General features: G+C 48.1%; 1 protein-coding gene across 5 annotated transcripts; it reads left to right on the top strand.

Annotated features, from left to right (window-relative positions):
• The first annotated feature begins 185 nt into the window (after positions 1 to 185).
• Mindy1 (MINDY lysine 48 deubiquitinase 1) lies at positions 186 to 13,813 on the top strand. Of its 5 annotated transcripts, XM_048357975.1 has the most exons (11): positions 186 to 261; positions 3,771 to 4,581; positions 5,606 to 5,663; positions 6,618 to 6,682; positions 8,208 to 8,366; positions 9,131 to 9,233; positions 9,849 to 9,991; positions 10,705 to 10,749; positions 11,941 to 12,132; positions 12,896 to 13,051; positions 13,275 to 13,813. In XM_048357975.1, the coding sequence occupies exons 2-11, from the start codon at positions 4,132 to 4,134 to the stop codon at positions 13,353 to 13,355; spliced, it is 1,452 nt and encodes a 483-aa protein (XP_048213932.1). In that variant the 5' UTR covers positions 186 to 261; positions 3,771 to 4,131; the 3' UTR covers positions 13,356 to 13,813. The 5 variants fall into 5 exon arrangements, with proteins under 5 accessions (XP_048213932.1, XP_048213931.1, XP_048213933.1 ...); XM_048357974.1 differs by lacking the exon at positions 186 to 261 and having other exon boundaries at positions 3,561 to 4,581; XM_048357976.1 differs by lacking the exon at positions 186 to 261 and having other exon boundaries at positions 3,561 to 4,581; positions 12,923 to 13,051.
• The last annotated feature ends 78 nt before the right edge of the window (positions 13,814 to 13,891 follow it).

Raw genomic sequence — 13,891 nt, forward strand, 5'->3', positions numbered from 1 at the left:
TGTCCTCCCCCTCCCCCTCCCTGCGTGGGCTCCCCAATCCTGGAAGTAAGTCCGGAAGTGGCCACGACCTGGCTGGCTTAGGGCGGCGACCGCGGCGCTCCTAAACCCGTGTCCACCTGTCCAAGCTCTGGCGTGGACGACGGGAAGGCAGCAGCTGGCACTGACAGGGCCCCCTCCCCCCCCCCAGGCCCCCCATCTCCCCATCCCGCTGGCGGGGAGCTGAGCCCTCCACATTCCTGGAGCTTCCCTCACCTCTTCAAGGTAAAAACAACTCGACAACAGACGACAAACTTTGTCTTAATGAGCTTTTCCCTCTCTTCTTTCCTGCTCCGACCGTGTGAATGGCTTAGAAGAACTGAGGCAGAAGGCATGTGTAAGGGGTGCTGCTTGGTCCTTTCATTTCCTCCCTCATCCAACTCATGCTCTCCCTCTCCTGGGGAGCAGGTTGACCTCAGTGCCTTGTGGTGGGACTGAACTTCTTCTGTGGGGAAATCTGAAGGTTTGGGTCAGACTGAGGAGATTAGCATGGGACTTGAGGGGAGGGGATGGTTCCTGGGAATGGACAATGGCTTCTTGAAGTGCTATCCAGACCTATTTGCACTCTGGGGCTATGACTGCCACTGACTAGGGAGGGGACAAGGCTATTTTTAACTCCTTTACCTGCCACCATAGGATCATTACAGCTGGAAAGGAAGAATAAGAAATGAGGTGAGAAAAGAGGAGGAAAGGGATAAAAACCCTGAAGTCTCCCTCATTCTTTCCTACACTGAAATATACTTTGTCCTTACAATCAGGAGAGTCCCTTATGGGGTGGGGGGTGGGGTTTGACCCTATTATACTTCCTGTCCACATACCTCTGAACAATTCTCTGAGGCTCCACTCCCTTAGGTGTTGAGCTTCTAGTTTCTTCTGGCTCATTCCTCTGGCCAGCTAGCTTCCCAGCCCCCACTTAATTATTGATCATTTCTAGCACTAGGTAGAAAGTGAGCCTTGTTCTTCAAGCTTTCAAGTTTTTTTCAATTTTCCTAGGCTCTAGCATCTGCTCCAAAGCTCATACTAAACACCATGTGTGAGGAAGGAAATAGTGTGTGTGTAAAGGTGTAAGGCCTACACACAATTTTTGCTATTTGGATTCTAATCTAAAGGCAACTAGCATGAATGACATTTGAATCAGGAGGATGATCAATTTGAGGGACTAGGCTTACTTTATTTCCGTAACTTTAACGTTTCTTATCCTTATCTGCCAGGCCTTTTCCATAGCCCCAAATTCCTACAAGTTTACAAGAAGAAAGCGTAGCATCAGTTATATCAGCTACACTGATGCTATGGAGGAAGAAAGAGATGATTTCTAACTATAATTTCTCCTATAGATCCCCCTCTGTGTGTGAGCATGTGTGTGTGTGTGTGTGTGTGTTTATATGTGGTGTTGCTGGGGATTGAACCTAGGACCTTGTGCACATTGGGCAAGCTCCCAACCACTGAACTACATTCCCAGGCCGCTCCTTTTTTTTTTTGGCCAGTCTTAGGACTTGAACTCAGGGCCTACGCTCTTTCTCAGAGCCTCTCAGTGCTCAAGGCTAGTGCTCTATCACTCGAGCCGCAGGGCCACTTCTGGATTTTTCCTGAGTAGTTTATTGGAGATAAGAGTCTCACAGAGTTTCTTGGCTAGGCTGGCTTCCAACCATCCTCAAATCTCAGCCTCTTGAGTAGCAAGGATTACAGGTGTGAGCCACCAGTGCTTGTCTCTCCTCATTTTTTATCCTGACTAAAGATCTAGGAAGGGAGCAGGGAGACTGAAGAGAAATGGTTTCCAGAAAGCAGGGTTTTAGGCTTCTTTTTTTTTTTTTGCCAGTCCTGGGCCTGAGCACTATTCCTGGCTTCATTTTGCTCAAGGCTAACACTCTACCACTTGAGCCACAGAGCCACTTCTGGCTTTTTCTGTGTATGTGGTGCTGAGGAATCGAACTCAGGGCTTTGTGCATGCTAGACAAGCACTCTACCTCTTAGCCACATTCCCAGCCCTGATTTGTGGCTTTTTATCCTTTACTGTTCAGTGTTGAGTAAATGTCTCTGCGCTTGACCCAATGCTTAGTGCTGAGAGAGAACAGGTTAAACAGATGTGTGTTCACAAATTAAAAGGAAAACAAGAGGCCGAATGCCAATGGCTCACATCTGGATTCCTAGCTATTCATGAGATTGAGATCTGAGGAGCTAGGTTAGAAGCCAGTAGGGAGAAAAAGCATGTGAGACTCTTATTTACAATTAACCACCAAAAATCCAGAAGTAGAGCTGTGGCTTAGATGGTAGAGCACTAGCCCTGAGTGAAAAAAGGGAGGGACAGTGCCCAGGCTCTGAGTTCAAACTTCAATAACCACACATATACACAAAAAGAAACAGAAAATAGAGGAATAAAATTTAAAAACTACCATGACCTAGATAAGACCAGACATAAAGAACATATACATGAGGAGGTGACTGCACAGGGAATATTTTTTGTGCAAATCATTATATTCATATCCATAAAAATAATGGAAAAGAGACTATCTTTGGGTTTAGGCAGTGGGGAGAACAAAGAAGAACTGGGGAGAAGTTGCTATGTAAACTCCAGCTGTCAAGAGAAGCTTACAGAAAGAATTTTTGGGAGCCAGGCGCTGGTGGCTCACACCTGTAATCCTAGCTACTCTGGAGGCTAAGATCTGAGGATCAAGGTTCAAAGCCACCCTGAGCAGGAAACTGTGTGACGCTTATCTCCAATTAACTACCAAAAAAAGGGGAAGTGGCACTGTGGCTCAAGTGGTAGAGCACTAGCCTTGAGCTGAAGAGCTCAGGAACAACGCCCAGGCGCAGAGTTCAAGCCCCACAACCCATAGGAAAAAAAAATTGTGGGGAATATGTTTGGTGTCTCAGTCTGTAGGTACCATTCCCTGACTCAAGCCTCCACAACCTCCATTTCCCCTCTTCACCCTCCAGGAAGCCCCTCCCACAACCTTTTTGCTTGTGGCTTGAGACTGTGTAAGGGTCCGCAGAGTCCTCTGAGGAGAATAACTTCCCCTTCTTCACCCACATGCTACTTTAAGGAGCTGGGGACTGACTCTTTGCATCCCTACTTCACCCAACTACTGTGTGATGATTAATCTTTTCAACCATGGAGTGAGGCAGACAGAAGGTATGCCCAAGGAGCCTGTATGCACTCCTGATGTTCTATGAAGAGGAAAGGTTTGGTGTAGAGCAGAGGAATTTCCACCATCCTGCCTCTGCTGTGGGCTACTGATGTGATTCCTTTTACTGGGTAAACTAAAGATCAAATAAGCCATTAGGATAGTCTGCTTTTGCTTCTTGGCCTTTTAAAACAGTTCTCAGGAGCTAAGGATTGTACCTAGGGCCTTGCACGTACTAGGTCTTAGGCCTAGGCCCCAAATAGAATTAAGATAGCTTTAAGCTAGGTACTGGTGGCCTGTAATCCTAGCTACTCAGGAGGCTGAGATCTGAGGATCAAGGTTCAAAGGCAGCTCAGACAGAACAGTCCATGAGACTCTTACCTCCAATAACCATAGTAGAGGTGTGGCTCAAGTGGTAGAGTACTAGTTTTGAGTGGAAAAAGCTAAAGGACAGTGCCTAGGCCCTGATTTCAAGTTCTAGTACCAGAAAAAAAAAAGAGAGAAGATAGTAATCTTTCCTTATCTCTTCCCTGGTCTTTCTCAGCACTCTCCCCTTTTCTCAATCTTTTCTTCATTTTTTTTTTTTTTTTTTTTTGCCATTATCTGTTTTAGGGAAGCTGATTCTACCAATATCTTCAATTCAACCAGATTCTTCCCCTTCAAGCCTGGAAGCTTCTGTCTGTTGGTCTCATCTGGTTACAGCAAGTTAGAGGTGGAAAGAGCTGAGTCCTGTTTACACAAGCGGAGAAAGGCCCAGTAGTACTCCCAGCCACTCCCAGCCAGGAGTGCCTGTATAGTTTACTAACCAGCTTTCCACGCCGCATTCACTTCTAAGACTTTTCTAGATCCCTCTCATTTCCAGCTCAATGGTCTTATTGGGCCAGTCTTGCTTTTCTGTACCACCATTGGCCTAGGCAATTGTGGCCCCAAGGTCAGAAAACACCTTCAAGTGCCCTTCAGTTAACTTCCTACCATGGAGCACCTTGAGCCAGAACAGCTGGCCACCGACCAGATCAGGAGTGCAGCAGTCACCTCTGAAAACTGTGAGGTCCTATCAGAACAGGATGAGCACTGGCGGGATGAGGATGCCAGAGACACTGGTGGAGCAGCTGGAGAACAGGAGCCAGGAGACCAGGCTTTGCCACCTGCCCAGGTTGGGGATAATCTTGAGTCGCCTCCTCCTGAAACTAGCCCAAGTCAGCCTGGGCCAACCTGTGGGCTGTCACCTGAAATAGAGACAATAGGAGCAGGCTCCAGGCCCCAGGAGCTTCCCCCGTCTCCCAGGACCCGACAGCCTGAGCTGGATGTCTACTGTGTAAAGTGGATCCCCTGGAAGGGAGAACGGACCCCCATCATCACCCAGAGCACCAATGGCCCTTGCCCTCTTCTTGCCATCATGAATATCCTCTTTCTGCAGTGGAAGGTAAGAGAGAGTTCCAACGGGAGCTTAGAAAATATCTGGGAGAGGGCTGGGAATGTGGCTTCACGGTAGAGTGCTTGCCTAGCGTGCATGAAGCCCTGGGTTTGATTCCTCAGCACCACATACACAGAAAAAGCCAAAAGGGGTGCTGTGGCTCAAGTAGTAGAGTGTTAGCCTTGAGCACAAAGAAGCCAGAGACAGTGCTCAGGCTCTGAGTTCAAGCTCCAGGACTGCCCCTCCCCCCCCCAAAAAAAAAAGAAAGAAAAGGAAAGAAAAAATATCTGGGCGAATTCTTCCTTTCCCATCTCCTTGACTGTGCTGATTTCCTCAAACTAGTCAAAACATTCCGCGCCCACCAAACTCTTAGCTACTCAGGCGGCTGAGATCTGTGGATCTAGGTTTGAAGCCAGCCTAGGCAGACAAATCCAGGAGACTTGTATCTCTCGGTTAACCAGCAAAAAAGCTAGATGTGGAAGTATGGCTCAAGTGGTAGAATACCATTTTTGAGCAGAAAAGGCCAAACAAGAGAGCAAGGCCTTAGTACCATTACACACACACACACACACACACACACACACACACACACACACACACTCCAGATTATTCATTGTCCTTTCTTTGTATGACCTGGGGCTTGAATTCAGGGCCTGGGAGCTGTTCCTGAACTTTTTTGGTCAAGGCTAGTGCTCTGCCACTCCAACCACAGCTCCACTACTAACTTAATTGGAGATGAGAGCCTTGTAGACCTTCCTGCTTGGGTTGGCTTCAAACTGTGATTCATAAAACTCAGCCTCCTAAGTAGCTTGGATTATAAATGTGAGTCACTGATGGCCAGCTCTATTCTCTGTTGTAATCCTATCTCTACTACTCCCTAGGATTTGGGAATGCCTTGCAGTTTTTCCCATTTATTCCCTTGCTCTCATTTTAAGTGCCCTCCTTACCCTTAACAATGGCCCCTCTCTTTCTATGGGTTCCTTTGTATTCTGAGCAGAGAAAGCACCCATTCAATCACCCTTTCTATCTCCAGGTGAAGCTGCCCCCCCAGAAGGAAATGATCACATCAGATGAGCTCATGGCACATCTTGGTGAGTGACTGGGCCTTGAAGAGGAATTTCCCAAAGGGGTCTAAGAGCAATTTCCTCAGCCTGAAGTCCACACTACTGTGGGATCCCATTTGGGACTCTGGTGTGGCAGGGATGATAAGGGCCATTGAGCTTTCTCTGCAACGCTAGAGAGAGCAAAGGTCAGGGTGTCCAGAATCCTAGGTTACAACAACAATCTTGCCCTTAGCCTTTTTGTTTGTTTTCAGGGCTGAGGATGGAATCCAAGGCCTTGAGTATTTTTTTTTTTTTTTTTGCCAGTCCTGGGCCTTGGACTCAGGGCCTGAGCACTGTCCCTGGCTTCTTCCCGCTCAAGGCTAGCACTCTGCCACTTGAGCCACAGCGCCGCTTCTGGCCGTTTTCTGTATATGTGGTGCTGGGGAATCGAACCTAGGGCCTCGTGTATCCGAGGCAGGCACTCTTGCCACTAGGCTATATCCCCAGCCCCGGCCTTGAGTATTTTGAACACTCTTACCACTGGGCTGCATATGTGTTCCCAGCCTCTTTTCTTGCTTGAAATGAGTGAAACTTTCTTCCTCCGAGAAATGAAGGTTTTATTTTTGCTGGTCCTGAGGCTTGAACTCTGGGCCTGGGCGCTGTCCCTGAATTCCTTTAGCTGGAGGCTAGCACTCTACCACTTGAGCAACAGTGCTACTTACGGCTTTTTCTGTGATTTAACTGGAGATAAGAGTCTCTCAGCCTTTCCCGTAGGAGCTGGCTTTGAACCATCATCCTCAGATCTCAGCCTCCTGAGTAGCTAGGATTACAGGCATGAACCACCAGCACCTGGCCAATGAAGGTTTTAGATTAGACTCTAAGGTCTTTTTCCAATTTTGAAACAATCTGTAGTTGGAATAGTATTCCTATTCATTAGGAGTTGGGAAAGCTGAACTTTTAGGGCAATTGAAAAAGTAAGCTGATAAAGGATCTTGTTTTTAGGAGACTGCCTCCTGTCCATAAAGCCCCAGGAGAAGTCGGAGGGACTGCAGCTTAATTTTCAGCAGGTAAGGGAATAGCAGACAGGGGTTTGCAGGTTTGCAAGGGAACACTGGCAGTACTGAGACAAAGAAGCCGTTGCTGCTTCTAAAGAGAGCTGATTTCTTTTTCCTGGGGAGAGGGATAGTCCTGAGGTTTGAACTCAGAGCCTTGTACGTCCTAGGCTGCTGTGATACCACTGAGCCACACATCTCTAGCACTTAAGGAGGGTTTCTTTTCTTTTTTCTTTCTTTTTCTTTTATTTTCTCTGTGTGTGTGTGTGTGTGTGTGTGTGTGTGTGTGTGTGTGTGTTGGTCCTGGGGCCTAAACTCAGGGCCTTGATTATTTGCACAAGGCTAGCACTCTACCACTTGCGCCATAGCTCCACTTCTGGCTTTTTTTTTTCTTTTTGTGCATAATTGGAGATAAAAGTCTCATGGACTTTCCTAACCAGGCCGGCTTCAAACTGAGATCCTCAGATCTCAGCCTTCTGAGTAGCTAAGATTACAAGTGTGAGTCACTGGTGCTCTGAAGGTTTCTTCAACCATAATTTCTTTCTTAGGAGAAGAGCATATATTTCTTGGGAAATATGTTTATTTCTCTAAGGTAAAGAAGGGTTGGGGGCTAGGAATGCGGCTTAGAGGTAGAGTGCTTGCCTAGCATGCACGAAGCCCTGTGTTCAATTCCTCAATACCACATAAATAGAAAAAGCCAGAAGTGGCACTGTGGCTCAAGAGGTAGAACGCTAGCCTTGAGCAAAAAGTAGCTCAGGGACAGTGCTCAGACACTGAATTCAAGTCCCAGGACTGGCCAAAAAAAAAAAAAAAAAGAAGGGTTGGGCAAAGGAGGAATACAATAGGCTATAGGAGAGCCAGAGAAGAAAAGTACATTAATGTTTTTTCTTTCTTCCTAAATCCTTTTTTCTTTGCTTTTCTGTTCTTTCTTCCTTCCTTTCCCCCTTTCTTCTTTCCTTTCTTCCTTCTGCCTTTCCCTCTCTTGCTCTCCCTTCCCTTCCCTTCCTTCCTTCTTTTTTTTCCTTCCTTCTGTACTGGGGCTTGAACTCAGGGCCTGGGTACTGTTCCTTAGCTTTTTTTGTTGAAGTCTAGTGCTTTAACACTTGAGCCATAGTCTCTATTTTCAGCTTTTGGCTGGTTAATTAGAGATAAGAGTCACACAGACTTCCCTGCTGTTTGGCTTTGAACTTCAGTCCTCAAATCTCAGCCTCCTAAGTATTTTAGGATTACAGGTGGTACCCAGATGTTTTACTTCTGGAGGTGGGGATGAGTGGTGCCGAGGAGGCTAGACTGCCCATCATTTTCTTTCTTGCTTGCTTGTTTTTTTGCCACTCTTGGGGCTTGAACTCAGGGCCTGGGGACTGTCCTTGAGCCTCTTTCGCTCAAGGCTAGCACTCTACCACTTGAGCCACAGCACCACTTCCAGCTTTTTCTGTGTATGTGGTACTGAGGAATTGAACCCAGGGCTTCATGCATGCTAGGCAAGCACTCTACCGCTAAGCCACATTCCCCGCCCCCTCATTTTCTTTTCTGTCCACAGAACGTGGATGATGCAATGACAGTGCTGCCTAAACTGGCCACAGGTTTGGATGTCAACGTTCGATTCACAGGCGTCTCTGATTTTGAGTATACGCCGGAATGCAGCGTCTTTGATCTACTAGGCATACCTCTGTACCATGGCTGGCTGCTTGATCCACAGGTGAGGGCAGGAGGTCCAGGGAGATTCTTTTCCAGCTCATGCTCACAGGAATGAGGCAAAATTTTGTGAGGTGGAAATTAGGTTGGCTTAGAAGAGGGCTAGGGATGGACCTGGTGCTGAATTCCTTAAATTTTTTTTTGGGGGGGGTAGCATTCTAATCCAAGCAAATCACATGCAAATAGATTCAGTTCCGTAAACATCAAAAGTTCAGGAACCTTTTTGTTTGGTTTTGTTTTTTTGCCAGTCCTGGGGCTTGAACTCAGGGCCTGAGCACTGTCCCTGACTTCTTTTTGCTCAAGGCTAGCTAGCACTCTGCCACTTGGGCCACAGCACCACTTCCAGCTTTTTCTATATATGTGGTGCTGAGGAATCGAACCCAGGGCTTCATGTATATGAGACAAGCACTTTACCACTAGGCCATATTCCCAGCCCCTCAGGAACCTTTGATCATGGGGTCCTGTAGCTTGGTTTTCCCTCCTTTAAAAAACTCAATTTATTTTTTGTTGGTCATGGGGCTTGAACTTGGGGCCTGGGCACTGTCCCTGAGCTCTTTTGCTCTAGGCTAGGGCTCTACCACTTGGAGCTACAGTTTCACTTCCGGTTTTCTGGTGGCTAATTGGAGATAAAAGTCTCAGGGACTTTCCTGCCTGGGCTGTCTTTGAATTTTGATCCTTAGATCTCAACTTCCTGAGCAGCTAGATTACAGCCATGAGCCACCAGTGCCCAGCTTCAATTTATTCTTTGTCCCATCCCCATCTTCCCAGAGTCCTGAGGCTGTGGGTGCTGTTGGGAAACTGAGTTACAATCAGCTAGTAGAGAAGATTATCACCTGCAAACATTCCAGCGACCCCAACCTGGTGACTGAAGGTGATACGCCCGCCCCCTCATGTATTCGGGAATGCTAACGCTTAGGTTTATTGTTTTCTGATTTTCATCTCCCACTACCTCTCACTAGAACATAAGCTCCACAGGACTGAGTTCAGGGACTGTAACTGTTTAGTTCACTGATGTCTTACCCCTAGGGCTTCCTAAGTAGCTGCTTATAAGTTGTTTTGTTTTGTTGAGCTAGGGTTTCCCTGTGTAACTCAGGCTGGCCGCAGTTTGCTGTCCTCCTGCTTCAGCTTCCCCAGGGCTGAGATTACAGGAGTGCACCAGCCTACCCAGACATATTTCTTAGATGAACATATGTATCCAGGCTTCAAGGAAGGCGTTCATCTCAACTTTTTTGTGTGCTGGGGTTGGAATCCCAGGCCGCATTCTTGTTAAACTCTCACTGTACCACACTGACCTACATACGTCCTCAGCGCCTAGAAAGGGGATTCATTATGGGACTCAGGAAGGCTCTGACAAGGGCTCCTGGCAGGATTCTCCTTACGCTGAACTTTGTGTTGTTGTGTCATGGTGTGGCCGGGGACCATGTGCTACACAAGGGATCATGGAGTTGGAATTTAAGCCAAGTTCCTCTGGCTTTTGTGCCTTCAGGCCTGATTGCAGAGCAGTTTTTGGAGACCACTGCAGCACAGCTCACCTACCACGGCCTGTGTGAGCTCACAGCGGCTGCCAAGGAGGGGGAACTGAGCGTCTTTTTCCGAAACAACCACTTCAGCACTCTGACTAAGCACAAGGTGATGAGGGGTTGGGGTGAGGTCATTTCCCCATGCCTCTTGCTCTTGGGTAAGTGTTTCAGGCAAGATAAAGTGGGTTCAGTCAGGTGCCAGTGACTCATCCCTGTAATTCTAGCTACTCAGGAGACAGATCTGTAGATAGAGGTTCAAAGCCAGCCTGGGCAGGAAAGTCTGTGAGACTCTCATCTCCAATTAGCCACCAACAAGCTGGAAGGAGAGCTATGTCTCAAGTGGCAGAGTGCTAAAGAGCTCAGAGACAGTACCCAGGCCGAGTGGGGGGAGGGGAGGTAGGTGGGAGAGAAAGAGAAAAAGATGAGGGTTCAGAAAAAGATAATGGGTTCAGTTGTTTTGTTTGTGTGTGTGTGTGTGTGTGTGTGTGTGTGTGTGTGTGTGCCAGTCCTAGGCCTTGGACTCAGGGCCTGAGCACTATTCCCTGGCTTCTTTTTGCTCAAGGCTAGCACTCTGCCACTTGAGCCACAGCACCACTTCTGGCCATTTTCTGTATATGTGGTGCTGGGGAATCGAACCCAGGGCTTTGTGTATATGAGGCAAGCACTCTTGCCACTAGGCCATATCCCCAGCCCCCGAGGTTAAGTCTTATTAACAAATCACCCCTAAAATCCTGTGGTGTTTAGCACAGCATTGATTTATGTCTCTCTCAGGCTGCATGTTCATTGGGGACTGGTTACCTTCTGTTACCTTCTGTCCCACACGGTCTTCACTCTGTGGCCCAGGCTGACAGGAGATCCTTTATCTGGGTGTGTGTAGGAAAGGAGCAGGGACACTGTGAGCTCACTCTGTGCTTCTCACCTGGTAGTGACACGTGGTCCTTTTGGCTCACCTCTTAAAGCCAGAACACAGGGACCCAAGCCTGCTGTCAGTGGGGCAGGAAAGCATCGTCCTTTCCCCCCAAAAAAGGCAGTTGGAACTTTTGAACATGGCGATAATGTCCCAGAGTTAGAAGTGGCCAGGGCTCTCTAGGAATTGTGTAAAGTGGGGAGACGTCTCTAAGGACCAGGGGAAATAGGGTAGAAAGCAGGCTCTTGGGTGGTGTGTCCTAGCCATGAGAACCCTGTGCTTACACCCCTTCCCTCTCCCCACAGACGCGCACATTTATGAAAGACTCACACTCATGCATCTCAGTGAACACACCAGTTGACTCAAAAGATCTTTAAATAAAATTTTCTTTTGTTTTGTTTGCCAGTAGTGGAGCTTGAACTCAGGGCCTGAGCACTGTTCCTGGCTTCTTTTTGCTCAAGGCTAGCACTCTGCCACTTGAGCCACAGTGCCACTTCTGGCTTTTTCCATATATGTGGTGCTGAGGAATCGAACCCAGTGCTTCATGTATACTAGGCAAGCACTCTACCACTAGGCCACATTCCCAGTCCCCCCCCCCCAAATTTTTTTTATGATGCCAGCACTAGGGCTTGAGCTAAGGGTCTGGGCTCTGTCCCTGAGATTTTTTTTTGCTTAAGGCTAATACTCTACCACTTGTGCCACAGCTCAACTTCTGGCCTTTTAATGGCTAATTGGAGATTAAGAATCTTATGGGGGGCTGAGGATATGGCCTAGTGGCAAGAGTGCTTACCTCGTATACATGAGGCCCTGGGTTCAATTCCCCAGTACCACATATACAGAAAATGGCCAGAAGTGGCGCTGTGGCTCAAGTGGCAGAGTGCTAGCCTTGAGCAAAAAGAAGCCAGGGACAGTGCTCAGGCCCTGAGTTCAAGCCCCAGGACTGGCAAAAAAAAAAGAATCTTATGGACTTCCTGCACAGGCTGGGTTCAAACCGTGATCCTCAGATCTCAGCCTCCGGAGTAGCTAGGATTATAAGCATGAGTCACCAGCACCTGGTTTCAAAAGGTCTCTGACTTCCTGCCAGTGGACTCAAGAAGTAACCTGAATCCAAAACACCTGTCTCACCAATTGCTCTGTCCCTTCCTTTGCAGAGTCACTTGTATTTACTGGTCACCGACCAGGGTTTCCTACAGGAGGAGCAAGTGGTATGGGAGAGCCTGCACAATGTGGATGGAGACAGCTGCTTCTGTGACTCTGACTTCCATCTAAGTCATTCCCTGGCCCAGGACCCTGGGGCAGACGGTGGGAGTGGCTCCCCAGCGAAGCAGCTGCAGGTAGACCAGGTACGTGTGGGGCCTTTTTGGGAAAGATGCAGAGAGCTCATATGTTGCAGAGATCTGTTTGCCCCAAATGAGCCAGGTGCATTTTATCACGTAGACATAATGCTTAACACCTTTGCCCCTTCACCATTGGGTAAGAATCACCTTGCTTGGTGTGGTGTATATATTTTCTAGTAGCACAGATAATACACTGTTTTGCTCCAGAGGGGCAAGGATGGGAGATTGTGTGTGTGTGCATCACACACACACGCCATTACTGAGGCTTGAACTGAGGACCTAGACACTGTCCCTTAGCTTTTTTCTGCTCAAGGCAACCACTCTAACATGTGAGCCACAGCTCCACTTCCAGCTTTTTGTTGGTTCAGTGGAGAAAAGAGTGTCTTCAAACTGCCATCCTCAGCCTCCTGAGGCAGCTTGGATTGTATCAGCACTGCCCAGCTAGGGCTGGAGAATTTAAAGGAAAATCTGATTTAGAAACGTAGCCTGAGTGGACTGGGAATATGTCCTAGTGGCAAGAGCACTTGCCTTGTATACATGAAGCCCTGGGTTCGATTCCCCAGCACCACATATGTAGAAAATGGCCAGAAGTGGCGCTGTGGCTCAAGTGGCAGAGTGCTAGCCTTGAGCAAGAAGAAGCCAGGGACAGTGCTCAGGCCCTGAGTCCAAGCCCCAGGACTAGCAAAAAAAAAAAAACAACAAACAAAAAACGTAGCCTGAATCTCCATTCCCACACCTTAATCTACCTTGTGACTTTTGGTCTTTCTAGGACTATCTGATCGCCCTGTCTCTACAACAGCAGCAACAGCCACAAGGTACTGTGGGCCTTAGCGACCTGGAACTGGCCCAGCAACTCCAGCAAGAAGAATACCAACAACAGCCCGCAGCAGTCCAGCCTGCACACACACAGGTCCCAGCACCTCAGGTGAGCCCGCTCTGCTCCTCCCTCAGCTTGCTAGGCTGCCTGGCTTTGCCTGGTCCAGAACAAATATTGTTCCTTCACTAATCTCTGCCAGGTTTCACGCCCTCTTTTCTTGGCACCTCTCCCTATCTTTCATCCCTATGGATCATGACCCTTGCCTTCTAGAATCTCTGTCCTTCGAGTTCTTCCAAGGTTGTTAGATGACCAACTGTTCAATCCCATGTAGGGGAGAGGAGCCACAGCTGGACGCCCAGCTGGAGAACGACGCCAGAGACCAAAGCCTGAGTCAGACTGTGTTCTTCTATAGCTCCGCCTGATGCCGGGCACACCTGCCCCTTCTTTCAGGGGCCCTGACTAATTACTTTACTTCCCCACCTCCACACTTGACACATGCGGGGTAATTTATTTATAGGCTATTTGGGGTCAGAGCTGGAAGTAAATGTCCAGATCAAACTCCGTAAGGTCCTGGGCCCTCACGTGCTGCTGACTTCTCTTCCACCCACCCAGGGCAATGCTGGAAGGGGTGGGGTGAAGATTTTAGGTTCCCAATTCCCTTTCCTAGAATAGTCATTAGGTATACAGACTCAGGCTCCAGGGTAAGGTCCCTATCTGGAATGCATCTCTCCAGCTACCCAACCCTGCCTGGGACTCCTAGGTTACCTGGCAGGCTTGTCTCCATTTCTTTCAGGGTTCAATTTGGGTTTCTATCTCTATTATTTGTAATGCCTTCCTAGGGGTATGCCAATAAAATTTCTTTCCTGGGCTCATTTGTTTGTCTTACCCTGCAGCAGTGCTGGGTTAAATATTTGACCCAATTGAGGAATGTGAAAAGGGGGAGGGGAG

This window comes from Perognathus longimembris, chromosome 11 (assembly GCF_023159225.1).
Source record: "Perognathus longimembris pacificus isolate PPM17 chromosome 11, ASM2315922v1, whole genome shotgun sequence".
Classification (NCBI taxonomy): Eukaryota; Metazoa; Chordata; class Mammalia; order Rodentia; family Heteromyidae; genus Perognathus; species Perognathus longimembris.